We start from the raw sequence: 26,285 nt of genomic DNA, 5'->3' as shown, positions 1-26,285 counted from the left end.
TGGTAGGATCTCTGAGGCATGGCATGATCCAAGCCAAATATAGTTTTTCATTGAGCAGAAGTTAAATGTATGTGCAACTTTTATGTTCTAGACATTGTCGGCGTATCGATTGAAATAAAAATCTTGTGTGCTTACATGTAAAATTTGGACAACAGCTAAACGTTTTCAGTTATACTGCACAATTGGCACCTATAATCTTATTGTTTGTATTTCCACATTTTCTGAATCTCGCGTAAGTCAAACAGGTCAAAGCGAAGCTGTAAATACTGCATATTTCTACCCTAAAAAAGATGGTGATAGGCCCAAGATTGTTTGCTATCATAACTTGCACTTACAAGGATTTGGCAGGGTGTTTCATTCCTAGCATGTGTGAGTGTAACTCTTGTTTATAAAATTCTCTAAAACACCCCTCATTTGCTTGTTTCATCCTAAACCAAACCCTTAGGATGGCCGCCTTGTGTTCCAAGGATCGCTTCTGTCAGTCAAATTTGTTCCTGGTTTGCAGACCATGCCAAACTAAACAGTGATCTGAATAAATTACATTGAGCTCCATATAGCCAATAGGGTGCTTCCAGAACATATGTTAATGTTGGCAGAAATATTGCCCTTAATTGTTCCATTAGTGGTTGTCTATCAAGTTTTTAGCAACTTTTTTGTAATGCATATTTCTGATAGAGACTTACATCCACAGATTCCTCACCATAGGACACTTGCCAGGCATTAGACTATATCCAGAAAATCTTGAGCAAGTATGTCTACGCACCAGCAGATGGCATTGTTCAGCTCTGCGTCAAGAAAAATGTTGCAATGCCTATACAGGGACCACCCCAGCGAGCTGACATCAGTTCTTTTCGTTCCCCACCATCCGCACGAATCTGGAGAGCTACCTTGTTCCCTATTTGACCAACTTTTAAAAACTTTTTGCTGACACTTTTGAGCTTTCCTCCCAGTGTGGATAAAGAATTATGTCCCCTGCTAAACCTTCAGAGTTTAAGTCTTGTGGGGATTGTCACAGGTAGCTGTCTGTGTCCGATACCCACCTGGTTTGTTTCCTGTGCCTGAGGTCATGTCATGACTACAAGGTCTGCATGAAGTGCAAGTGGATGAACCAAAAGGCGATTCATGAGCGGGTGATGAAGCTCCTGGTTGCTAGGCAGAAAAAGGCTCCGTGCTGCTCCTATTCCCATTTTCATTCCTGTGGAAGATCTTTGGGCTGTTTCCTGTGCCGTTCCCATGGCCGATCGTTTTCCCTTTCAAAGACTTACTCATCGAAGTCGGGTAAGTCAAAAAAGTACAAGAAGTCAAAGTTCTCTTCAACTTCGCCTTCTTGATATTGTGCTTTCAGGCCGCGCTCCTGCTTTCCACCTGCAGAGTCTGTGTCAGAGCCTGCTCCACGCCACCCTAAGTTTCCTGGCAGTGTAGCAACGCCCACCAGCACTCTAAGAATTTTATGATGAAGTGCATGCCATCTTTGGGCCACTGACTCCTCTGAAGTGTCTTTGGGCTCCATGGACTTTGAGATTCCCCCTTCTGGGTTACAATCAGCGGGATCGCCCTCAATGCCAGTTGGGTCCTCTGGATCTGGAACGATACTACCATCATTTGTTGCTTCAACAGGAACAGCAGGCTCTTTTGGCCAAAGGAAGCATCAAGTGGATGCTCACTCCAGGGATAGGGTGTGGCTATTATTACGGCTGCTTCTTGGTGCCAAAGAAGAATATGGAGGCCTTCGCCCTTCACTTGACCTATGCCCTTTCAACTACTTACTAAAAAAGATATTCAATATGCTCACATTGGCTCAGGTCATGCCTGCTCTGGATCATGGATACTGGATGGTATCACTGGATCTGCAGGATGCTTATGTCCACATCCCTGTCCTGCTGGCCCACAGGCGTTACGTGTGGTTCACGGTGGTCCACAACCATTTTCAGCTTGCTGTGTTTCTGTTTGGCCTCACCAGCGTGCCTCAGATGTTCAGAAAAGTAATGGCGATGGCTGCAGCCCATCTGTGGAGGTTAGGGGTGACAGTCTTTCCCTACCTCAGTGATTGGGCGTTGAAGGCGGGCTCTCCCCACACAGTCGGCACCCACCTCCAGACCACAGCGAACGTTTGGCATTCGCCGGGTTCACTATCAATGTGCTGAAGTCAAACCTGACTCCCTCTCAGACTATTCCTTTAAACTGAGCCATTCTGAACACGGTGCAGTTCTATGCCTATCTACCGTAGGGGCAAGTTTGGAATATTCAGTCTATGATACCAATGTTTCGGCCTCTATCATGGATTTCGGTAAGACTATGAGGCTGTTGGGTCTCATGACCTTCTGCATCCTGCTAGTAAAGTATGCCTGCTAGCATATGTGGGCTCTGCAGTGGGACCTGAAGTCCCAGTGGACACAGCATCAGGGAAAACTCTCCAACCTGGTCCAGATATCAGAAGGGAGTGCAAAAGATCTTCAGTGGTGGCTGACAAACCACAATTGGGTCAGCAGCAGACCCCTCTCCCTTCCCCACTCGGAGCTAACAGCAGTGACAGATGCATCACTCCTGGGTTGGGGCGGCGATCTGGGAGAGGTGGAGATCAGAGGACTCTGCTCCAACTCAGTCTTTTGGAACTGAGGGTGATTCACTTGGCATTGAAAGTCTTCCTTCAATCTAGCAAACAGCTGGTTAAGGTGTTCACGGACAAAACAACCGACATATAGTATTGCAACAAACATGGCGGAGTGGTGTCGTGGACCCTGTGCCAGTAGGCTTTGTGCCTTTAGACATGGCTGGAATGTCAGGAAATTTTACTGGTCATACAACACCTGGTAGGGTGTCTGAAAGGCAGGGTGGACGAACTCAACAGTAAGTAGCTCCCGGATCAAGAATGGCATCTACATCCACAGGTGGTGTAAGGTCTGTTGTGAACGTGGGAACGGCCCAAGCCATCCTAATAACTCTGGAGTGGGCACAGAGTATGGTATCACAAACTGCTGAGCATGAGCATATGTCCTCTGGTCAGGCTGCCTTTTTGGGAGGATCTCCTGTTGCAACAGCAGGGCAGAGTCTTGCACCCGAACCTGTGATATCTCCACCGTCATGCATGGAGATTGAGTGGCGACAGTTGAGGGTTTTCGATTTCCCTCCTGAAGTTTATGATGTCATTTTGGCAGTAAACCTTTACAACTCTAGCACACGCAATAATATCAGTACAATGGTAGAGAGTGAACAAGTTGTAGTTCTTATATTTCCCTTTTTTTTTTTTGGCTCATTGGCCTCTTCCTTTGTTTTCATAGCCAGCTAGCATGTGTTTCATCGCAAGAGGGAGTGCCTCACGACTTCTTCAGTGTTGGCGCACTTGACATTTTTGTTAAAATTGTCTTTGTAAACTGAATTTGTTGTGTAATCACACACCAGTGTTGAGCAAGCGAGTATACACTGAAAATCTGAGGAAGCGGCCAATGGGCCGAAAATAAAAAGAAATAAGAACTACAAAGGTTCTCACTCTCTATCATTGTACTAATGTTTTTGCATGTGCTAGAGCTGTGCAGGTTATTTGTCTGATCCAAGTGAATCTGGTTTGGAGAAGTTGGGCTGAATTCTTCCTCCTCTTTGAGCACCGCAGGTGAAACATTATAGAAATCCACAAGCGCCACATACCATAAAAATCACCCAGTTGAATGTTGTGTCATCTTGGCAATCAGACATCCTTCCACTAAAACTGTCTACACCTTCGGTTGGAATAAGTTTATGGATTGGTCCTATAGCCATGTGGAACCCCTTACTGCACCTCCTGCTGAGGTTTTGTTGTTAATTGTTTCTTTAGCCTGACAAGGGCTTGCTCTGGGCTCCGTTAAAGGTTGTCAGCCATCTCAGCGTTCTTGTGGCTGCCAGACCGACCTTCCCTATTTAAGCCACCTTTTGTGACTCAATTTTTGAAAGGTTTGCAACATTTGTTCATGCCTACTCCTTTTGTTAAAGCCCAATAGGACTACAGTTTGGTCTCTACTTTCCTTGTGTGTTCTTTCTTTGAGCCCCTGCATAACTGCCCTCTGTTGCTTCTGAATCTGATGATGGTGTTCCTGGTGGACATTAGATCGAACAGTAGGGTTGGTGAACTTCAGGCTCTGTCGGTCTAGCCTCCATACACCAACTTCTTCCCTGAGAATCTGGTTCTTCGGATGCATGCTTCGTCTGAGGTGGCCTCCCCTTTTCACATTGGCCAGAGGATTACACTGCCTGCCTTATACTCCCAACCTCATTAGTCGAAGGAGGAGTAGAGACTCCATTGTGTGGGCCAAAAAAGAGCTGTGTCATTCTATATTGATCACACCAAAGTTCACCAGGTGGATGATCAACTCTTCATTAGGTTCACTAGAGCGAAGAAGTGCAAGACTGTGCAGAAATGAACCATCTTCATACGGATAGTACTCTGCATGAAAATATGCTATGCATTGGTGAAGAATGAACCCCCACATAGCTTGTGGGCTCACTCCACCAGGGCAAAGACTGCTTCTACTGCGTTAGCACGTGGGGTACCTGTCCTGAACATCTGACAAGCTACCAAGGGCATCACTCCACACGTTCACAAAGCGGAGTATAATATTATAATCCATATCCGGATCTCTCTGCTGAATGAGGTAATTCCAAAATTCCAAAAGAGGATATTGAATACTTTCTCATGTTAATGGAGGTCATTGCTGTGAATATGCTATTGCTTGGTATTGTGTCCATCAGATGAAAAGTCTGCCAATATTTGTGGAAGTGCTCTTGCCTGAACCGAAGCCACTTTGGTCTGGGTGAGGTGAGGGATAGCCTTTGCATTCTGTTTTTAGGTTTCGACCTGGCGAGAGCACTGCGAAGCAGTGCTCCGCCCAGGCGAAAACTTTTGTTTAGAGTATGGTGGACTTGAATCCGCCCCTTCTTCCATTGGCTAGCTCCATAAATGGAGGCTAGCCATTGGAAGAGAGAACTGTCCGTCTTTCAGCGAGGCGATTGGTGGGCGTTCCCGGCGATTTTTTTCTCATCCTGCCCCTTTGACAACGTCATTGCGGTGGTGGGCGGTTCCTATTTTCTTTGGGGGGGAAGGTTTGTTTTGGTCATTGCAGGCCGACCGCCGCCGAAAGAAGTCCAGGTGAGTGCCCGTTCCCACCCCCCCTCCCGCTGACCGTGTGCCGTTCACGCCTCCCGCTGACCCTGTGCCGTTCCCGCCCCTCCCGCTGACCGTGTGCCTTTCCCGCCCCCCCTCTGTTCCAGGTCTGTCCCAGCTTCGTCGGCCACAGAATCGGGTCCTATTTCCACGGGCACCACGGTAAGCAGCGCGGGGGTTCATGGTCTGGAGGGCTCTGGTGGACCAGGTGCACACTGCACCCCCCGGGACGTCCTTGGCGTTCTGTAAATATTTGGAGTCTGGTGCGTTGCCGGGGGAGCGGGGCAGGCCCCAGAGGCGAGCCTCGGCGTGCAGAGGGGAGGGCGAGGGTCTCCTGCTGGGCTTCGGGGTCCCGTGACCGCTCTATGCACCCTGCGTGTCTCCAGTGTTTCTCAAATGCACCCGCGCGTGACTTTATCCCCGCCCTTGCAGGGGGTGACTGTTTCCAATGCATGGAACTGACATACATGAATGTGTGAAATCGTGAATCTGGGAATGATGCTGACTGGAAACGTGTTCAGTGCGAGGCGCTGTACCCTCCATTCCCCGAGGCAGGGGTGGGTGGGGGCTGTTGTCCTTTTAATGCCAGTGGTACCCTGTGGAGGTGCTAATGTGTGCTTACAATCACGCTCTCCACACCCCTGCATGCTGAGCTGACCTGTTTGCTTGCGTCCTCTCCCTGGGGCCCTCTAAGGCCGTATCTTCTCTTTTGCAGCTAATGCCAGTGACCTGCGGATGGAGGAGAGCATGGCGTTTACAGTAGGTCAGCGGCGCCTCTTCTTACTTCTATGCCACAGCGATCCCCCAGGCTGTGCCCCGAGGCCAGGGTGCAGCGTGTGCCCGCAGGGTCGCTCCGGTGTGTGGGCGCTGTCCCTGGGTCACGCGCTGGCATCATGTCTGTGCCCTCTTGAGGCTTCCAGGCCCGGCGTGTGCCCTCTAGGGCTGGGTGGGGGGTGCCCATGAAGCTGTTTAACCCAGGCTGTAAACATGTCTTCCCCTACACGGCAGTAACGGGTTCGTTGTCCGTTTTGCGCTCTATCTTTTTTGCATTCATATAAATATTTGAAAAACATCTGTACGTTAAGACCTCATGGCCGTCATAAAATAATAAATTGGTTCATCGTTGTAGAGCGTATTACCATAAAAATAAAAACAACACGGGCACACTTCGATGGAACGAACTGTTCGAGTGATTTAAGTATACTTACAATAAACTGCCGGACACAAAATATCACAACGGCCCTGTACTTGGTGCTGGTGGGATTTTGTGTCACAGCTCATTGAGGCTGCTTTTGGTAGCTGTGTGGAATGATAGAACCGACAGTGGAGGTGGAAGGCGCGCGTCCCCCGCACAGTTTATTAAGCAGGGCATCGCAGCGCTATGGAATTCTGTGCTGACATCACACATGCAAGGCGCTGCCTTTGTCTGGCCAGTGACACCCTAGTGTTTTTTTCAGAGCCCATAATAATGGAGGGGTCCCCGGAGTTCCGTATCCTCGAAGATAAGTGGACAGCGGTATCCGTGGACAATAAAAGGTGGGCCTGGGGAAGGGGTGTGGGAGTGTGTGTGGTGGTGGGGGAGGGGAGAGTATCGGTCCACAAGGGTCGGACATTACCCTCTGCTAACTCCTTAATATTTCTGGCAGATCGGCGCAGTTTGAGCACACAGTTATCATCACAAGGGACGGGGCTGAGATCCTGACGGACACACTATAGCGCCTGAGGAATTCCCGAAGCGCATCTGCGCACCCAGACTGGCGGAGACCCTTGTGGAGATGTTCTTTGTGTGCTGGCTCGGGGATACACATGTTCAATGTAAAGTACACACTGTCCCTTGTCTGCGTGCATGTACGAAGATGTCAACAAACCCATGATCAGGTCTGCATCGTGTGCACGGCGCTACGGCTCACTGAATAACGTGTATGCCTGGGGACCACGAAAATACGTTTAATCTACGCAGGTCTGTTCCAGAAGGTGACACAATATGTTGCCAGGGCTGCTGTTAATTTCGCAGTCACCTATTCTGATTTTGCTTCATGCACTAATGGGTTTCTCCAAACCCCGTTTCGTCAGCTGTATTTACCAACAGAAAACAAACATTTCTGAGCTTTCCCGTCTGCGCCTGCTAAGAGTGCCGTTTACCGTTTTTTTTTTTTGCAGCTTCTATTCGTGCATCCATATGATAAAAGTAATTTTTCTTTCCATCCCCTGTTTTGCACTTCAATAAACTGTAAGGTGGGTTTGACCAATGTAACTTGCAAAGTGTACTCCAGGGGCGTCCAATGTAGGTCTTGGAGGAATGCACTATGGCTAGACTTGGTGTGTGAGTATCTCTGTAACTGACTAATATATATATGCTCGGTTCGGGTTCATTGTTTTCATATATATATTCTAAACAGTGGGAATCGCCAATGCGTTTTACCTATTTTGGGCGCCTACGTTTAACACAGACCTCTGCCGGGGGTGTTTACCCCAACTGAGCTAACGGAGTTTGACTGAATCCTTTACATTGAATTTGTTGGGTCAGACCAGGTACTTAGAGCTGTCAGCACCATAACCTTGTAAGCAGGGGCATGTCCTCTGGGTATGTTTCGAAATCGAGATGCTTAGTCTGGGGAAACCTGATTTTATCATGAAACGCTTTAGTAGCTGCTTCCGGCTTTAGGGGCCAGCCCAGCTCTGGACTTTTATCTTGAAGTGTATATTTGTAGATATATGCGCCTGCGGGGGGGGGGGGGGGAGCATTTGCAATGCAATAGGTCTATCATTTATGCGAGTTTAAGCTATTGGCATTGTAAATGACAATCCCTTTTATTTACGTTTTAAAAACCAAAACATAAATAAAAGTCATTGTCATTTACAATGCCAATAGCTCTAACTTTTCCAAAGGCGAAACCATTGCATTGTAAATGCTTGTTTACTGATTTTTACAGATAAATACAGACAGAAAACAATTTATTTTCCTGTCTGTATTTATTTTTAAATGTGGATAAAAACGGAAATTGGGTGCTTTTTTAGTGGTTCTAAACACACTCTGCTATGACTACCAGGTTTAAAGCTGTGAGGATTGATAGTTAAGAGGGATGAAAAAGAAAGGAATTTTAGTAAAGAGGCTTAAACAGCAGTAGATGTGTACATGCTTGATACTCAGATGTGCATATTTTCTATAAAAGTGCATGGATTAATTTTCCGCAGGTGTTCAGCTAGGTGAACACTGCACTTTTTTACGGGGGATTGGGAATGCTTACTGTAGAGAAATGGATCGGTAGTGGTAGGTAATAAGTAAAATGTATAATGGATAGTGTGATAGTAAATATGCACCATGTTTAATGGAAATTACTATTTCATTTTAATTTATGAAATAATTTAATTTAAATTGATGGAAATTATTGTGATTATGCTGCAAAATAATTAAAGTGCACATGTAAAAACGAGGATGCAATTTCCCCAGTAACATTGCAAGTGAAGAGAGGTGGGAAGCACATCTTCCTTTTTCAAAGGAAACGGAATGGACAGGGTGTGTGTATAACAGGGAAGAAGTTCTCCGAATTTAAAAACTTGCGCTTGAGCTAAAGTGAATAGTATTTAGTTTTTAAAATCACAGCAAAAGTGTGTCATTGAAACCTGTTTTTGGCACAGTTAAGTTGAAAATAAAGCTTGGGTTGTGGGTGAGGTGCAATCGCAAATATTGTTAAAAAGCTGTCCAACTTAACAAAAGAAAGGTACCATTGTCAGATGTGAAGTAAAGGTAAATTTAAAGCTGAATGTAAATCTTGACCTTTTGGTCGCTTTTTGGACACCCATAAGCCAACTTACATAACTGAAGGGTAACATTTTCTGTGTACCTTGCACACATCCTGTGTTTTTGCAGTCACAACTATTGTTTAAAGCCGTCTATCAAAAGAATTGAAAGGCAACATTGTTCGAGGTGGAATAAAGGAAAATTTAAAGCTGAATGTAAATATTGCCCTGTTGGTCATTTTTTGGACACCCATTAGCAAAATAAGTGAAGGGTAACATTTTCCCAAGCAACTTGCACGCATCCTGTGTTTGTGCAGTCATTTCTTTTTTAAGTTCAGAAACAATTTATTGAAAGAATATGACATAAGCTTACAGAGTAAGACAAAGAAAATAACAAGCAAAAGTATACATCAAGATAATTAAAGGTATTAATATAAGCTACAAAAAGAAACATCAAAAATTGAGAATAAATATAGGCAAAATTGGCAACTGGTATGATATAAGGTAATAAAAGATATACTAAATATACATTGTAATTACAAGAAAAGCGAAAATAATATTAATATGTTTAACAAAATACAGGAATTCATGGAGGTATGTGTTTGTGCAGTCATAACTATTCGAGGGGAATAAAACTTAGGCTGCAGTTGAGGTGCAGTCGCAAATATTGTTTAAAGATGTCTAACATAACAAATGAAAGACAGCATGATCTGAAGTGGAATAAAGGGAAATTTAAAGCCGAATGTAAACGTTGCCCTCTTGATCGCTTTTTGGACAGCCATAAGCTAAAATAAGTGAAGGCTAACATTTTCCTGTGTCTTATACACATCCTGTGTTTTTGCTGTCACAACTATTTTTTAAAATTGTCTAAAAAAATTGAAAGGCAGCATTTTTTTAAGTGGAATAAAGGTAAATGAACAAGCCCTCCCATGCAAGATTCTTTTATTTAGGAGATAAGAAAATGTGCTTCCCATACTGCTTTCACTTTCAATTTCAATGTTAAGGGGTGTGGGGGACTGGCTTCATCTTTTTTTATATGTTCACATTAACTAATTCGGACCACAATCACAAGAAGTTGTGGTGCAACTGGGACTTGAATGGGGTTCCCTAGCTTCAGAGGCCACAGCTCTGCACATAACAAAACAAATACCAATGCAGGTCTCATTTTACGCAGATCAGTGACCTTTGCAGCTGCGGAACCCAAATAAGTCCAGTTTCAGCATTGGAAACACATGTTCTTCTCTCAAAGGAAACAGAATGTGACAGAGTGTGTGTATAATAAGCAACCAGTTCCCCTGAATGTGATAATATTTGTGCTTGAGCTAATAAACATTCATGTGAAAGGTCCCCTTGCAGTCACACATTAAACACAAACTTAGGCAAATGAAAATCGTTTTTTAAAAAACAGTATGGATGTGGCTAAGATGCAGTTCAAACAGTGGTAATAGCTAAATAAACAAGCGGACACAGACAACAGGAGTGTGCAGACAGAGCCAGCTACAAAAGATGCACTCTGTAGAGTGACTCAACAAAAAGAAAAAAATATCTCTAAAAAAAGCGAGCAGTGGAAGACAAGTCCTTGGGCCATGCTCTAGGGGAGGGTCACATGCAAGAAGAGGGAAGTGCTGACGGCAGGGCTTACCAGCAGGAACAAGCAATTGAGAGTGACTTTGAAGTCCACCAATTGCAAGTAATGGGAGGACTCCAAGCCCACTAACAGTTAACGAAATGGCTCAAAGAGACAGCGCATGCGCAGTCAACGCAAGACCTAAAAAGGAAAAACGTAGTCCCCTAAGTGTGAGTGGTGGAAGGTTGCAAGTCAAAGTAAAAATAATGGTTAAAAAATGGGGTCCAGAAGATACAAAAACACAAGCATTGGCAAAGCCAATAGATCTTGCCTCTGCGAGAGCTATTGGATTTGCTAATGTGTTTAGTCATGTTGTAAACCAGCGTGGCTGCTGTTCAGCACGGCTAAAAGTTAGTGGCTTAGAGGAGAGTGACGTAATAGTGGCGTAGAGTGGCAAGGAGTGAAATAGAGTGGCAAAGAGTGGGGTAGAGTGGCAAAGAGTGGGGTAGAGTGGCAAAGAGTGGGGTGTATTAGAGTGTTGTGGAGTAGAGTGTCAGAGTGGAGTAGCATAGAGTGTCAGAGTGAAGCAAAGTAGAGTGTCGAGAGTGGAGGGGCTTAAAGTGAAGTAAAGTGTCAAAGTGGGGTGGAGTAAAGTGTCATATTGTGGAGTGGCATAGCAGGAAAAGGCACAGAGTTGAGTAAAGTGCCACAGAGTGTCGTAGAGTGGCATAGAGTGCCAGAGTGGCGTGTGGTGAAGTGGGGTGTCATAGAGTGGAGTGTTGTAGATTGACCTGGAGTGAAGTGGCACAGAGTGGCGTACAGGAGACAGTGGTGAAGTGGAGTGTTGTATCGAAGAGTGGAGCAGAGTGGATTGACGTAGAGTGGAGTATGCATGGTGTATTAGGGCATTGCCATTACAGCCAACACATTTTCAATTGAAACAACCTTTACATTTGTGCATACAGTTTTACTGATAAAACTATACAGCTCACAAACCATCATTTGTGGGAATGGCATCACCTAGTTTACTGACTTATTTTGATCGTATTCAAATATTTGTTTCCAGCACACATCCAAATTACTCAAAAAAGGTGCTTCATTTGCACTTTCCTAATTCTGATATATTCTAAAATATTTGCACAGTTCATTCACAGATATTTAAATGTTGTTATGTGCTAGAAAAAGGCCTTTTCTTTCCAAGTATCTGGCAAAATTGTCACATAAATCCTCTTACTTTAAATTCAGAGAAAGAAAAGTAAACACAAGCTCCCTGGGAAGACAGAGACTGGCACTTGATCTCTATCTTTGAACGCACGGCGCATGTGACAAGATTTAAAGGCCTGTTTAACCAAAGCGAGGACTCATGGAAGAATACAAGGGGCGATGGTGAACAAGCTTTGCTCCATGGGAGGGACAAAGACGTGCTGCACAACCTAAAACAAATAAAGCCAGCAAATAGAAAGCCAGAAAATGCGAGTATGAGACAATGTGAAAATTTGAGTATGAAAAATGTAAGCAATGATTGAAATGCATTCCCTGGGAAGGTTTCAGATTGCCCACAAGAAATCTAATCTTAGACTTCGACCTAAAAACGACCTCCAGCTAAAACATTTTACAGTGCCCATGGTAAACATGTTAGAGCGGTGTGCATGTTCTAGGGGTCCTATGCTTACAAGTAAAGTAGAAGATTTTAAAATGGCCACACTAAAGCCTAAAAGGCCCTACGCCCAGAATGGTCATATCCTTTCTGCTCCCAGCATGTTAGAAAACATTTTGGTAGCACTCTTTAGAGCACTGTACGCTCCAGAATGTTAATGTCCGGTCCATAGGTCTATTGTTCAGTCCACATCTGAACATGGTCCCTATTTTGGCATGGGTGGTAGAGGTGTTGTGACATGACCTGCTATTACTGCTTCATTAGATTCCCTCCCTGAGACATCCACCATGTTATGGGAAACAAACTACTGATTCCATGTTGAGCAAACATACCTGTGGTTCATATTTTTCTACTGTTGCCAAGTGAGACGAGCTGTCATATCCGCCTACAGCATACATATTCCCATCTGCAAAACAGCATTTAAAGACTAGGGTTAATCAGGCCTCTGCTGCCCCTGGAACATGGCTAGTGGGGCCCATCGGAGCTTCTATACATTTGCAAATTTTGTCTAGGAATGCCAAAATGCGCTTTCCAGGATGGAATGGTGGCTCCTAGGAGTTTCCATACATTTATGGATGGTGGTTTGGGTGTTCCCCCAAAGCATTCCTACAGTACTTGTTAGTGGTGATCAGGGCTGCCCGTTAGTTTCTATACATTTTCTGATGGTAGTTGGGTGGATCACTGGATGGTCCATACATTCACCAATAGTAATAAACTGCCCTACAATCCCATACACTGGTGAATAGTGGGTTGGCAGGTCCCTTGGACATTTGTGGATGATGGTGAGAATGCTCCTTGTAAAATTCTATACACAGAGTAGCCACACACTCCCGGTAGTGATTACAGAGGTCTGTGAAATCTTTTATACACTCATGAATGGTGATATGTGCTGCATGAATACAACTTAATGCTGGTCACTCACCCAGTGTTGCCACCCTGACGTATCTGCGGCGGGTGCTCATGGCTGCAATAGAGGTCCACGTTCCAGTTAGCGGGTCATACCTCTCTGCACTGCAGAAGTAGACAGGGAAATACATAAGTTGATAAGTCCCCAATGTTCCCTCATGTAGACCGCAATAGTAGAGTCAGCGTCCTTCACACAAAGGATTAAAAGGATATTTTCCGGTAACAACTGTTTTGTAGCTTGGAGTTGGTTTAGATCCAAATAATGTACATTGTACTGCCTACAATCAAACGTTTTATGGCTTTACGAGTATTCCTATCATCACCTTTTGTACAATTGATTTACCTCCCTAAGTGGCAAGGGTGTTCCCCAACGTGAGTCCCGTGCACACTGTGCCACTAGAGCCAAGCTACATCTGACTGACGAGCTCCAATCAGGGCAAACCAGTCTTTGGCTGCTGGTTTTATGGTTCAGGGAGGATCTGGCCTGGCAGTTCGGCCTGGACCACTCCTACTGAAACAGGGATGAGACCGATTAGCATATGGCTGGGTAAAACTAAGGCATGGAGGGCAAAAGAACAATAGGTAGGAATGCTACCCCCAGTTATTGCTAGTGGTCTGACTTATTGATAGTATTCCTCCCATCACCTTTTGTGTGTTTGATGTACCTCCCTAAGTGGCAAGGGTATGCCCAGACATGGGTCACATGCTCACTGTGCCAATGAAGTAAAGCAGCACCTGACTCACAAGCCCCAATCAGGGGGAAACCGGTCTGGGATTACTTGTGTTCCGGGTGAGGGACGACCTGGCCTGGCAATTCGGACTGGACTGTTCCTATTGGAACATAATTGAAAAGGATTCGCATATGGTTGGATCCAAACTGAGGTAGCATGATGGGCAGAAGAACAATGGGTTGGAATGCTACTGCTAGCGGTTACCAGTTGTCTGACATATTGCAAGTATTCCCCTATCACCTTTTGTATGTTTGAAGCCTGCAGGAGAGAGCAGAAAATTTAAGAAGATTATTTGAGGCTTGGTCAATCCACAGACCTATCTTAATAGCTTCTCTCTGATGCCCCTAGCTTACCATAAACACCTTATTTTTAATACCATGTAGCAATATGTGTCCTTTATCCCTATACTCAGCCATGTTCCCTTGGCCATCAAACCATCTTTGCAACAGTCATGGGTAAGTAGATAAGTGGATTCATCTTCCTTCAAGGAAGACTTCTCTCTGATCTGGCTTGTTTTCACTCACCGGCTCAATTAAGAATCAAACACAATTTTTCAGTCTATCAAAATATTCAGGGCAGGTGAAGGTAAAGCAGTTTAATATACACAAAACCCCATCCTGTGTGCCATTGACATGCATGAAGCTATGAGACTGAGCTCTCTTTTCAACTGGATTTTAATGAGTGGATGAAAGTTGATATCCAACTTGCCACCTTTTAGTACAGAAACCAGGATTTCAAAAAGGTAAGAAATTTAAGCTAACAATATGGGTCAGTATAGTGTTATTCATTCTCTAGTGATGACCAGAAAGGTTTTTGAACCTGATATAACTATACCAGTTTCAATTACTTGTCAAGACCACAAAGGACGGTTTATCCATAAGTGATAAATAAGTATGAAAGCACTTTAAATTATTCAGAATTGTGAACGGTTGGCAAGCTGCTCTTACCTGTTGAGACAGGAGGCTCCATCATAACCCCCTGCTGCATACAGCAGCCCGTGTAATGCTGCTACGCCAAGGCAGCTGCGCCGCGTGCCCATGGACACCTCAGGCTGCCATGTATTGGTAACAGGGTCGTAGGACTCTACGGTGGCTAAGTCAGAGGTGCCGTCGTACCTGAAGCGTCAAGAGAAGCGTATAGGTGACGTAGACTGCGGTTTAAAAAGGGAAATAATGGGGGAGTGGTCCCTTCTCAGACACACCAAGACAAATGACAGCATGAAACAGAATGATACAAACAGTTAAAGGACAAATTGATAGCATTCCCTATTGTGAACTGGTGCGGACACTTGTACCACAAATGCTTTGCAGAATGTTCATAGCTCAGATGGCATACAGATACATACATCTACCCCCATTAACAATCATGAATACCTTCATCTATTCTTCAGAGAAATCTTGGGTGAGGAGGGGATAGACTGCGTCAGGAAGATTATATGAATAAACAATTTGTGCCTGTTTTCATCTTTCGCCACATTTAGTATTGTGAAGCAGAGCACTAAACGACCAGCAATGATTGGTCAGTATGGTATTCATGTAGCGGCACTGGTGGTCACCAGCAATGATTTTAGAGAGACGGTTCTAATGTGTACCAGATGGAAATCATAATTGGCCATTTTAAAAAGCCTCCTTTGGAGATGCATTTGATCCCCAACCAGTTGGCATTCACACTTGTGAGTATTTGTGCGCGATATAAATCCACTACAACATAACATAACTTTTCTGTAGCACAAATTCTGTAAAAAATCATTACGGCGGGGTGGAGTAAAGAATGCCACGTAGAATTTAATGACTTGTTTTCATTACAGTGAAGCATCTTGGTGTAGTGACAGGGGAGAGTGTCGTGTGGATGAATTGATCTTGCCTCAACGTCAGTTCATGTGATGATGCCGCTTCTGCAATTTAGCTTTTACAGGAGTTGTGGGCAATCTGACTCGGCTTGGTAGAGGCTGTTGCAGTATTAGTCCGCAGAGCTCCAATCTGAGGCTTCAACACTTAGGGATAGAAAATCTAGTGGAAAGGGTGCATTCAGAAGAGGCATGATTTTAAATTCCTTTGAACTGCATGGAGATGTGGTGTTGGCGGTGGGGTGCTGCTATGAAGTGGGAGGTGTTCCAGAAGAGGGCAGTGATTGCAGAGACACATCTTTTAGTCTTTTGCACACATCTCTGGATACTCGAAGGTCGGACTAGCTACCAGGCGTTTTGGTGAGCTGCCAAGGTAGGGGCCGATTGAACAGCGGAGGGGGCTGATTTTGTTGATGGGGCCTGCATGTGCTTTTAAATAAACAAAGCAAAACAAATGGTTTTAAAGCATACTTTATAACCATTTGGTTTCCGATTGTTTACTTAGAAAGGCCCGGTAGCCAAGACACAGAGGTGAATAGTCTCAAAACTTTCCTTAATGCGCTTGACCTCACCCAAATATGCGATAGTCCAACACACGACAAAGGCTCGATACTCGATCTCATCATCGTCAAAGAGGACTCTATCCAACTGGAGGCGATCCGACCCTGCGACTGGTCAGATCACCACATTATCACCTTCTTTATTAACGAAAAAGTTAAACCTAACCCGGTTCAGCCCACCAAATACAAAACCTGGAAAAGGGACATGAAGAATCTTAACCCCACTACCCTGCCTCCCCACACTGGCAGTCTCCTCCTTCCCCCTTCAGGTGTCTCGGATGTTCAATCACTGACCGACCACTACCTTGACTCTATGAAATCAATAGTCAATGAAGTCGCTCCATTGCAACTGAAGAGAGTCTCCAACAAAATTTCTAACCCCTGGTATGATGGCAGACTCAATGACGACAGGCGTACTATGCGAATGGCAGAGCGTACCTGGAGATCTGACCCCTCATCACTACACCTAAAAACGCTTAAAAACAAGAGAAATGCCTACTTTAGGAAAATAAAGCGCACAAAGTCTGACTTCTTTAGCCGCCAGCTGGACCAAGCAAAAAACAGGCCAAGAAAACTGTTCGAACTAATCAAGTCTCAAGCAAAGACACAACCCTTACAAACAAACAACGCAACAAGCGACACCCCACACTGTGAAGCCTTCTCTGCTTTCTTTAAGCTAAAGACCGACAACATAAGAAATGACCTCGTCATGGATTTAAGCCGATTCCCCAACCACACCAGAATGTCCAACATTCAACCTAAAAACAAGGCATCCTGGCTGTACTTCCACACCTACTCGGAAGAAGCAATACACAAACTACTCTGCACCTTGAAGCCCTCTAATCACCTCACAGACCCCCTACCTGCTAATGCAGTAAAAGACTTCATCCCCTTGCTCCTCCCTCTTTGGACCAAAATCATCAACAGCTCCCTTCAACAAGGTCTCATCCCTGACTCCCTCAAGGTGGGGCAAGTCACACCTATACTCAAGAAACCCACAGCTGACCCGTCTGACCTGAACAATTACCGGCCTATCACCAATATCCCCACCCTGGCCAAACTGCTGGAGAAATGTGTCCAACTCCAACTAACAAAACACATTGACCAATTTGACCTCCTCAACCCTCACCAATCAGGCTTCCGAGCAAAACATAGCACGGAAACAGCTATGACACACATAATTGATGACGCCCTCCAAATCCTTGACCGCAATGAGTCCTGCCTCCTCATCCTTCTTGACCTCTCTTCAGCATTTGATACGGTCAAACATGAGAACTTATTAGAGCTGCTAAGCACTAGAATGGGTCTATCGGGAACTGTTCTCAAATGGTTTTCCTCCTTCCTTCATAACCGGTCGCAGAAGTTCAAGATCGACAATGTGTTGTCTAAACCGGTGCCTGCAGATCTAGGTGTTCCACAAGGATCTTCCCTCTCCCCCACACTGTTCAACCTCGTCATGGAACCGCTCGCCACCTTGCTCCAAGCATCCAATGTTCAATTCCATATGTACGCCGATGACACACAACTTTACCTAAAACTACAATCCCCGGAAGATATCAAACTTCTGAATTCCACACTTAGCAACACTCAATCTTGGTTGGCTGATAATCACCTCAAACTAAATGCGCTGAAAACTGAGTTCCTACTCATCTCACCCCCGGCGAAAACGTCCACCACCCAAACTTGGCTCAATAACCTAACAGCACTCAATGTCCAACCTACCATCGTGGACTCAGCGAAATCCCTAGGCATCACAGTTGACGCCAAGCTCAACATGCAACAGCACGTTAGCAAAGCCACAAAAGGGGCTAATCTTCAAATCAACACACTGAGGAAACTTAAACCCTTCCTCCCTGCCAAAGACTTCCAAACTGCTGTACAAGCTTTAGTCATCCCTCGCATTGACTACGGAATTGTGGCCCTCAGTGGACTCCCGCTATCCACAACAGCACCCCTAAGAGCCTCCCTGAACGCTGCCGCGAGACTCATTACTGGCTCAAGAAAACACTCGCATATATCCCCAGACTTAAAATCTCTAAAATGGCTGCCTTTTGAAGCCAGAATACAGCTAAAAATTGCAGTAATGACACACTTGGCCGTGCACCACAAGGCACCCAACTACCTCGCGCAAAAGTTGTCTATATCTGGAGGGTCGAGATCCAATCGTAGTACAAAAAATCTACTCCTGAAACCTCGTAGATTCCGGAAAGAAAAAACATACAAGCGCTCCTTCTCAGGAATGGCACCCAGGATCTGGAATGCGCTCCCTCCGGAAACCAGGCTTATCTCCTCCACTGCACTCTTCAAGAAAGAGGTGAAAACAATCCTTCTGGCCAAGATCTCCTGAACCTTATAGATACTGGATCTGAGACTCTGCATCGCTCTGTATCACTGATCACCTTGTTCTTTGGCACTATAATCCTACTTTATGGTGTCACTGCTCCGCTACTCTCTTACTACCGACCAATATATGTTACACTTTGGTGTATTGTCTCACCCTCCCGATGCCCCCACCCAGTGCTTTCTCTATCCTAAGAAATTGGTATAAGCCATCCACACATCCAAGGCTTTACCTCAACCCTTCTGTAGTGGAGCAATGACTTGTGCCGTCTTATATTACTTGTTTACCTGATTGTATTTGGATATGTCTCTGTACATTATTGTTATCCTACTATGTGAGTGAATTGAATATGCTACTTACCAGTATGCATCTGTTCTTGGCATGTAGGGCTGCTAACATTCATATCTTAGCATTAGATCGCCGCCTAGTGTTGGGTCCGGATGATCGCACATTGTTGTCCTGGAAGAGTCTTCGAAGTATTCTGAGATAGGTGGCTCCTCCCCTGGACTACAGTGCGCATGGGCATCGGCTCCATCCCCAGATTGTTTTTCGCCATTGTGGCAGAAGATGGAGTGAAAAGTGTAAAGGATGTCCATGCTAATGAATAAATACAATAGTATATCTGCAGCTGCGACAGGCACCGGGGAGGAGGGCGGGCGATATGAATGTTAGCAGCCCTACATGCCAAGAACAGATGCATACTGGTAAGTAGCATATTCAGTTCGAGGCATGTGGGCTGCTAAATTCATATCTTAGCATAGAATACATAGCAGTCCCTCCATCAGCGGCGGTTGCCCGTGCCAGCTGCAGAAACCTGAAAAAGTGTTTTGAGAACAGCCTGTCCTACAGCAGCTTGCTGCTTGGAATGCACATCAACACAGTAGTGTTTTGTAAAGGTATGTGGTGTAACCCACGTGGCTGCTCTGCAAATATCCTCCAAAGGAATGTTCCCTAGGAAAGCCATGGATGCCCCCAGTTTGCGTGTGGAGTGCGCCCTTGGGGGTATTGTTAAAGTGCGCTTGGCCTTTTGATAACATATCTGGATGCACTTAACAATCCATCTGGCTATCCCTGCTTTGGAAATAGGGTTGCCTTTGTGTTGTGGTGCGAAGGCAACAAAAAGTTGTTTTGTCTTTCTAAAGGGTTGTGTTCTGTCTATGTAGTACATCAACGCCCTCCGTACATCTAAGGTATGGAGCATTCTTTCTGCCACCGTTTGCGGGTTTTGAAAGAATGCTGGTAAGTCAATAGTTTGGTTGAGATGAAACTGTGACACCACCTTCGGAAGGAATTTGGGGTTAGTGCGTAGCACTACCCTATTTGGATGAATTTGAATGAATGGCTCTTGGATTGTGAGCGCTTGCAGCTCACTGACACGCCTCAGAGACGTAATAGCTACTAGGAAAGCTACTTTCCACGTAAGGAACTGGAGTTCACACGAGTGCAGTGGCTCAAATGGTGGTCCCATCAGTCTGGTGAGAACGACATTGAGGTTCCACACCGGAGCTGGCGGTGTTCTTGGGGGAATGACTCGTTTCAGACCTTCAAGGAAGGCTTTAATGGCGGGCACTCTGAAGACAGAGAGATGCTGCCTGTTTTGAAGATAAGCCGCTATGGCGGATAGATGTATCCGAATGGAAGTGTACGCTAGATTGCACTTGTAAAGATGCAACAGATAGCAAATGATGTTGGGGATAGATGCATCTAGCGGGTTGATGTCATTGGCTGTACAGTAAATGACAAAACGCTTCCATTTCGCAGCATAGCATGCTCTGGTAGTTGGCTTCCTTGCCTCCTTGATGATGTTCATGCATTCCGGAGGCAGGTTAAGGTATCCAAACTCTAGGACTTCAGGAGCCAGATCGCAAGGTTGAGCTGTTGCGGATCTGGATGCTGAATTTCTCCATGGTTCTGCGTCAAAAGACTGGGCGTGAGGCGCAGTCTTTGATGCGGCACCACTGAGAGTTCGAGGAACGTGGTGTACCATGCTTGGCGCGCCCACGTTGGAGCAACTAGGATGAGAGTCATCGCGTGCTGCCTTAGCTTTCTTGCGACCAGCGGTATTAGAGGGGCTGGCGGAAAAGCGTACGCAAATTTGCCTGACCAGTTCATCCATATCGCATTCCCCTGCGACTGTGGGTGAGGGAACCTGGCGGCAAAGTGTTGGCATTTTGCGTTTTCTCTTGTGGCAAACAGGTCTATCTCCGGATGACCCCACTGCTGGAAGTACGGGTGGAGGACAGATGGGTGTATCTCCCACTCGTGCATTTGATGGCTGTACCTGCTGAGCAGATCCGCCATCTGGTTGTCCTTCCCTGGGAGGTGTTCTGCCATGAGGAAAATGTTCCTCTGAATGGCCCACTTCCACATGCTCTGAGCCAGATGAGACAGCTGTGGCGAGTGGGTGCCCCCCTGCTTTTGAATGTAGTACATCGCAGTCATGTTGTCCGTCCGGACTAACACTACCTTGTTGCACAGATGTACAATGAAGGACTTGATCGCCATGAAGATTGCCATCAGTTCCAGATAGTTGATGTGCATCTTCTGTTGCTGCGTCGTCCATAGTCCCTGCACTGTGTAAGTGAGCAGATGAGCTCCCCATCCCTGGAGAGATGCGTCCGTTGTCAGGATAATCTGCGGCACAGGCTCTTGGAACAGTCGGCCCTTGCAAAGGTTGTGTGGAGTCCACCAATGCAGAGAGTCGTATGCCCGACTGGTAACCAACACTAGGCCTGTCAATTGCCCCTGAGCCTGTGTCCACTGATTCGCTAAGCACTCCTGGAGCGGGCGCATATGTAACCGTGCGTGAGGGACTATGAAGATGCAGGAGGCCATCATGCCTATCAACTGCATGAACACTCTCGCTGGAAGCGAGTGTTGTGGTCTGAACTTTTGGATCAGAGACTGCATGCTGTCTATCCTGACTTGGTTTGGCTGAGCCATGGTTGTCAGGGTGTTGATCGTCGCACCTAGGAACTGCCGGACATGTGCTGGTTGTAGATGTGACGTTGGGTAGTTCAGCGAGAAACCCAGATTGTGAAGAAGGTGAATTGTAGTCGACATGTCCGCGGCGCACTGTTGTTCCGACTTGGCTTGCACGAGCCAGTCGTCTAGGTAGGGGTAGACATGGATGTTCTGCCTCCTGAGGTGCGCTGCTACTGTCGCCAGACACTTGGTAAACACCCTTGGGGCTGTGGTGACTCCGAAGGGTAGGACCTTGAACTGGTAATGCTTGCCTTGAATAGTGAACCTGAGGTATTTCCTGTGGGATGGGTGTAGTGGAATGTGGAAATAAGCATCCTTGAGATCTAAGGTTGCTAAGAAGTCCCCTTGGTTTAGCAAGGGAAGAATCTGTTGCAGTGTAAGCATGTGGAAATGTTCTGACAGTATGTACAGGTTGAGGGGGCGTAGATCTAGAATGGGTCTGAGAGATCCGTCCTTCTTTGGAATAAGGAAGTACAGGGAATACACCCCTGTGCCTTCCTCCCCCACCGGCACGAGCTCGATTGCTCCCTTTTGCAGCATCACCACTACTTCCTGCTGCAATAAGAGCAAGTGCTCTGCGGACATAGGCCTTTGTCTTGGCGGGATGTTGGGTGGAGTGGATTTCAACTCCAGGCAATAACCATACTGGACTAGTTGTCGCACCCACCTGTCTGTGGTGATGTTTCTCCAGACGGGCAGGAACTGCTGCAGTCTCCCCCCGACAGGTGTTAAGTGGTCGGGGGGCAGTGACAGAGAGTCACTGTTTGCTTGGGGTAGAGGAGCGGGAGCTGTTGTTTCCTCTGCCGCGACCTCTGTTGCTGTTATTTCTGTAACCTCCCTTGTTCTGTTTTTGGAACGAGGATTGTGCTCCACCTTTTGAGAACTGAGATTGTTGACCCATTTGTCCTCTGGTGACTCCACGTGCACCTGAGCGACGAAAATTGCTTCCACGAAACTGTTGCGACTGTAGGGCCCCCATGGACTTAGCAGTTTCTGTGTCTTTCTTTATTTTTTCTAGGGTGGTGTCAACATCTGGACCAAACAGACTATCAGGATTGACTGGCTGATTAAGAATGGTTGTCTGAATATCTGGTTTAAACCCCGAGATGCGGAGCCACGCCTGTCGTCTCAGCATAACGCTAGTGTTGATAGCTCTAGCAGCTGTGTCAGCAGCGTCAAGTGCACACTTGATGGCTGCGTTTGAGATTAGCTTCCCTTCCTCAATAAGCAGTTTGGTGCCTTCTTGGAACTGTGGAGGCAGGTGTTGTATAACCTGTTCTAGGGTGTCGTAATGCGCCCTATCGTAACGTGCTAAGAGTGCTTGTGTATTGGCCATGCGCCAAAAGTTTGCGGCCTGCGCAGCTACTCTTTTGCCCCCTGCCTCTAGCACTTTGGACTCCTTATCCGGGGGAGGAGCTTCACCCGTAGTCTGGGAGTTGGCACGTTTCCTGGCATTGGCGACCACAAGAGAGTCCAGTGGCAACTGTCCCCGAATGTATGCGGGGTCCGCAGGTGCAGGTCTGTACTTCTTTTCAATGCGTGGATTGACCACTCGTGCTCTGGTAGGCTCCTTAAAGATATCCCCAGCATGCTTGAGGACTCCTTTAAGCATAGGCAGCGTCTTTACTGTCCTTTCAGAGACTGAAAATGTGTCGAAAAGGAAGTCTTCTTCTATCGGGTCAGCATGCATGTCCACATCATGATTGGCCGCTGCCCTCTCAATTAGCGCATGAAAACCTGCTGAATCCTCAGTTGGGGATGCACGTGCATTAAAAAGCTGCGGGTCCTGCCCCACATTTTGGGTGCCCTGGTCACCAGTGTCATCATATGAATCCGGTTGTGCATCTGGTTCATTGATAGGGAAATTGTATTGCTCATCCTCATCATACCCCTCACCCGCAGAGTGTTCTGGTGAGGGAGTAGGGCTCCGTCTGGGAGGAGGCTGGATTGGTTCCATGAGGCCTGAAGCATCAAGGGGCACCCTTTTCTTTTTCAGTGGGATGACATATGAGTCCACTGACTCTGAAGATATTTTTCTCTTATAGAGGGTCAATTTGCCTGTGTCAGCGTCGATGAAATGCTCTGAATCATCCTCTGATTCGAGTACCCGACGTGGAAGTGGGCCAGCCGTTGAAGAAACCGTCTTCTTCGGTGCCGATTTGGTGGAAAAGGCTTTCGGCGCCTCCTTTGGCGGCAAAACAAAGAGAAGTTTGCCAGAAGGCTTTGCTGGATTGTCCGTTTGCGCCTGCGGCGATGATATCGGAGCCGACGGAGCAGAGGCCTTCTCCCTGATTCTCTGTAGTGATGCGGCGATGAGGGACGTCTCACTCTCAGTTGGTTTTGGCGCCGACGAGGATGTTTTGACCTTCCCCTCGGATCCGACGTCTTTGTGGGCCTTGTGGGCTTTCGACGCGGATCCCGCTGTCACCGACCCCGAGTCCTGGGACCGGTGCGTAGACGTGCCAGTCTTCGATCCGTGCGCCTGCGTAGACTCCGTGGAGCCGGCTTTGGCGTGCTTGGACGGCGGCGCCGATGTTGACCCGTGCCGACCATCTTTCTTAGAGGACCCCTCCTCTGGCGTCGATTTTGAATGTGCAGCAGCGGAATCGACGGACTTCTTCGACTTCTGCGGACCGGAGGTCGACGGAGTCGATGGAGTAGCGGGTACAGTCGTTTTCGCCGGCACGGCAGCCATCTTAGGGACACTCGAGTCCTTAAGTTTCGGTTTCGTTTTCGGGTCGGCCATTTTAGATGTAGTCGATCCCGATGCTTTCGGTTTCGATACAGTCTGCTCAGCAAGTAAGTCCGTGGCCGGGCCAGAAGGCGGGGCTGTGGCTTGCGGCATTGGGTCTTGGGTAAGGCCTACAGGCGATCCCGTGACCCGGTCGGTATCCTCGAAACCTTCGGGGCAGAGCTCGTCCTCTGAGCTATCTGCCGCGGCCCCATAAATCGCTTCGTCGTCTCCTACCTCGTCGACGTATTCAAGGCCTTGACCCACGACTCCGTCGTCGTCTACCGGATCCGCCTCGACCTCCGTCTCGGGTGGGGAGATTTGAAGATGATGACCCTGGTCCTCTTCTTCTTGGTCGCCGAAGATGTTTTCCGGATCCGGGGCCGCTTGTCTAGCTTCCATGCGCACCGCGCGCCGAAGCTTGAGAGTCTTCTTAGAGCGGAACTGTGCACAGGCCTTGCACCTGCCGTCGTCGTGGTCAGGCGAAAGGCATTTGTTACAGACGGGGTGTAGATCGATGTGTGGGTACTTGGACCCACAAAGCGGGCAGTACTTAAACGGGCTCCGCTCCATGTCCGAAAAGTTTTGCAGTCGTGTCGCGATGAGAAGGCCTCAATAGTTCGAAAAGCGAAACAAGACTCCGCTTATTCCGGCTCCAAGAGACGGAAGACTCGAGACCGTGCGCAGACAATACCGACGCAAAAAAAACGAGGCCTTCTGGCCGCTAAAAGTTAGTTTTTCTCGGTTTCGACAGAGAGACGTCGAGACCACATCCGAACCCAATGGCGGAAAAAAACAATCTGGGGATGGAGCCGATGCCCATGCGCACTGTAGTCCAGGGGAGGAGCCACCTATCTCAGAATACTTCGAAGACTCTTCCAGGACAAAAATGTGCGATCATCCGGACCCAACACTAGGCGGCGATCTAATGCTAAGATATGAATTTAGCAGCCCACATGCCTCGAACATTATGCTGCTCTCGTTATCTTGTTCATCCCTGTTGCCCCTACTCCTGTCTCTGTGAAGCGCTCTGATATCTGTAAGGATCTTGTTCGCGCTATATAAAACTTTGAATAAATAAATAAATAAATAAATAGACTTGTATGAATTGATTACATAGAGTGTGAAGGGTGGGAAAATGTGCCCTTAGCCTGAAGGTAGGTACATGCAGAAGTAGTCATATGCGAAGAAGAGCGTCTTCAAGGAGACACCCAGTATGTCCTTCAAAAGGCAACACTTCTTTGGGCAACTTAACGTATTGCTAGCCATATGCAACTGCAAGAACTACATGTGACAACACTCACAGGGGCGTCTTTCCTCCCTACACTTACACAAATAATAAAATGCAGGCCCACTCTAAATAACAACGAACGAAACAAGCAATGTAAGTCAAACTTTGGTCTTTCATCCTTAAAAAGGCCATTAAAATAGAAGATTGATCGAAATGCTGCGGACACCTTGGTTTCTATGCAATGAATCAGATTTGTTTCTGAAACAAATGTACCATCGGTATTTCGTTTAATTTACTTTTGCTATCACTGTATTAGTTTGGATGAGAGTAGTATATGACCATGAATAAGTGACTGAACATATACAGTCACAGTATCTGTAGTAAGAAACAAGGTTCCATTAGATTTGTGATTTATTTATTTACAATTGTTTTATAACAAAAACCATGAATTATCAATTAAGTTAGTTTATTTTTATATCAAAATCAACTCTGACATACATATTCTAACACACAGGAATGTAGGACTCAGCGTTAGTCAGTTATTGCCTATTTTGCTACCCCTTGATACCCATAGAAAATCAGTTTGATAATACCACCCTATGTTTGATGGGCCTTCAAATTATCCATAGTCCCCCCCCCCCCCCCCCCAAGTGCTGGAGACATGGGAAAGGTTAATATGAGCTTAAACTCTATGCCTGAAGAACAACCCTTTTTGTTGTCAGGCACTGGTATGATACATGCCTGCAACTAGACTAATTTCCTAAATGGCCAGTCAGTCTGTGGATAAGTGAATGTAGACATTTCCCACCCTGCTTAGCCCACCTTCAGGGAGACAACTCTCTTCAGACTCTTGTGTAA

The 26,285-nt window shown here is 46.4% G+C and overlaps 1 protein-coding gene and 1 long non-coding RNA gene across 5 annotated transcripts in view; one reads left to right on the top strand and one right to left on the bottom strand.

Moving 5' to 3' along the window:
• Positions 1–26,285, bottom strand: part of KLHL17 (kelch like family member 17) — a 245,265-nt gene that overhangs the window by 33,894 nt on the left and 185,086 nt on the right. For all 4 annotated transcript variants that reach the window (XM_078642346.1, XM_078642348.1, XM_078642347.1 and 1 more), the window contains 3 exons: positions 14,681–14,848; positions 13,019–13,107; positions 12,429–12,502 (listed from right to left, as the gene is read on the bottom strand). In XM_078642346.1, coding sequence (XP_078498472.1) covers positions 12,429–12,502; positions 13,019–13,107; positions 14,681–14,848 — 331 coding nt within the window. The remainder of the gene's footprint in view (positions 1–12,428; positions 12,503–13,018; positions 13,108–14,680; positions 14,849–26,285) is intronic.
• LOC144754489 (uncharacterized) lies at positions 5,846–7,263 on the top strand. The gene is made up of 3 exons (XR_013594733.1): positions 5,846–5,894; positions 6,589–6,667; positions 6,778–7,263. It is a non-coding gene; the product is annotated as an uncharacterized LOC144754489 (long non-coding RNA).

This window comes from Lissotriton helveticus, chromosome 5_1 (assembly GCF_964261635.1).
Source record: "Lissotriton helveticus chromosome 5_1, aLisHel1.1, whole genome shotgun sequence".
Lineage (NCBI taxonomy): Eukaryota > Metazoa > Chordata > Amphibia > Caudata > Salamandridae > Lissotriton > Lissotriton helveticus.
Note: the sequence above shows the minus strand (reverse complement) of the source record. Positions and strands in the feature narration are given on the sequence as shown.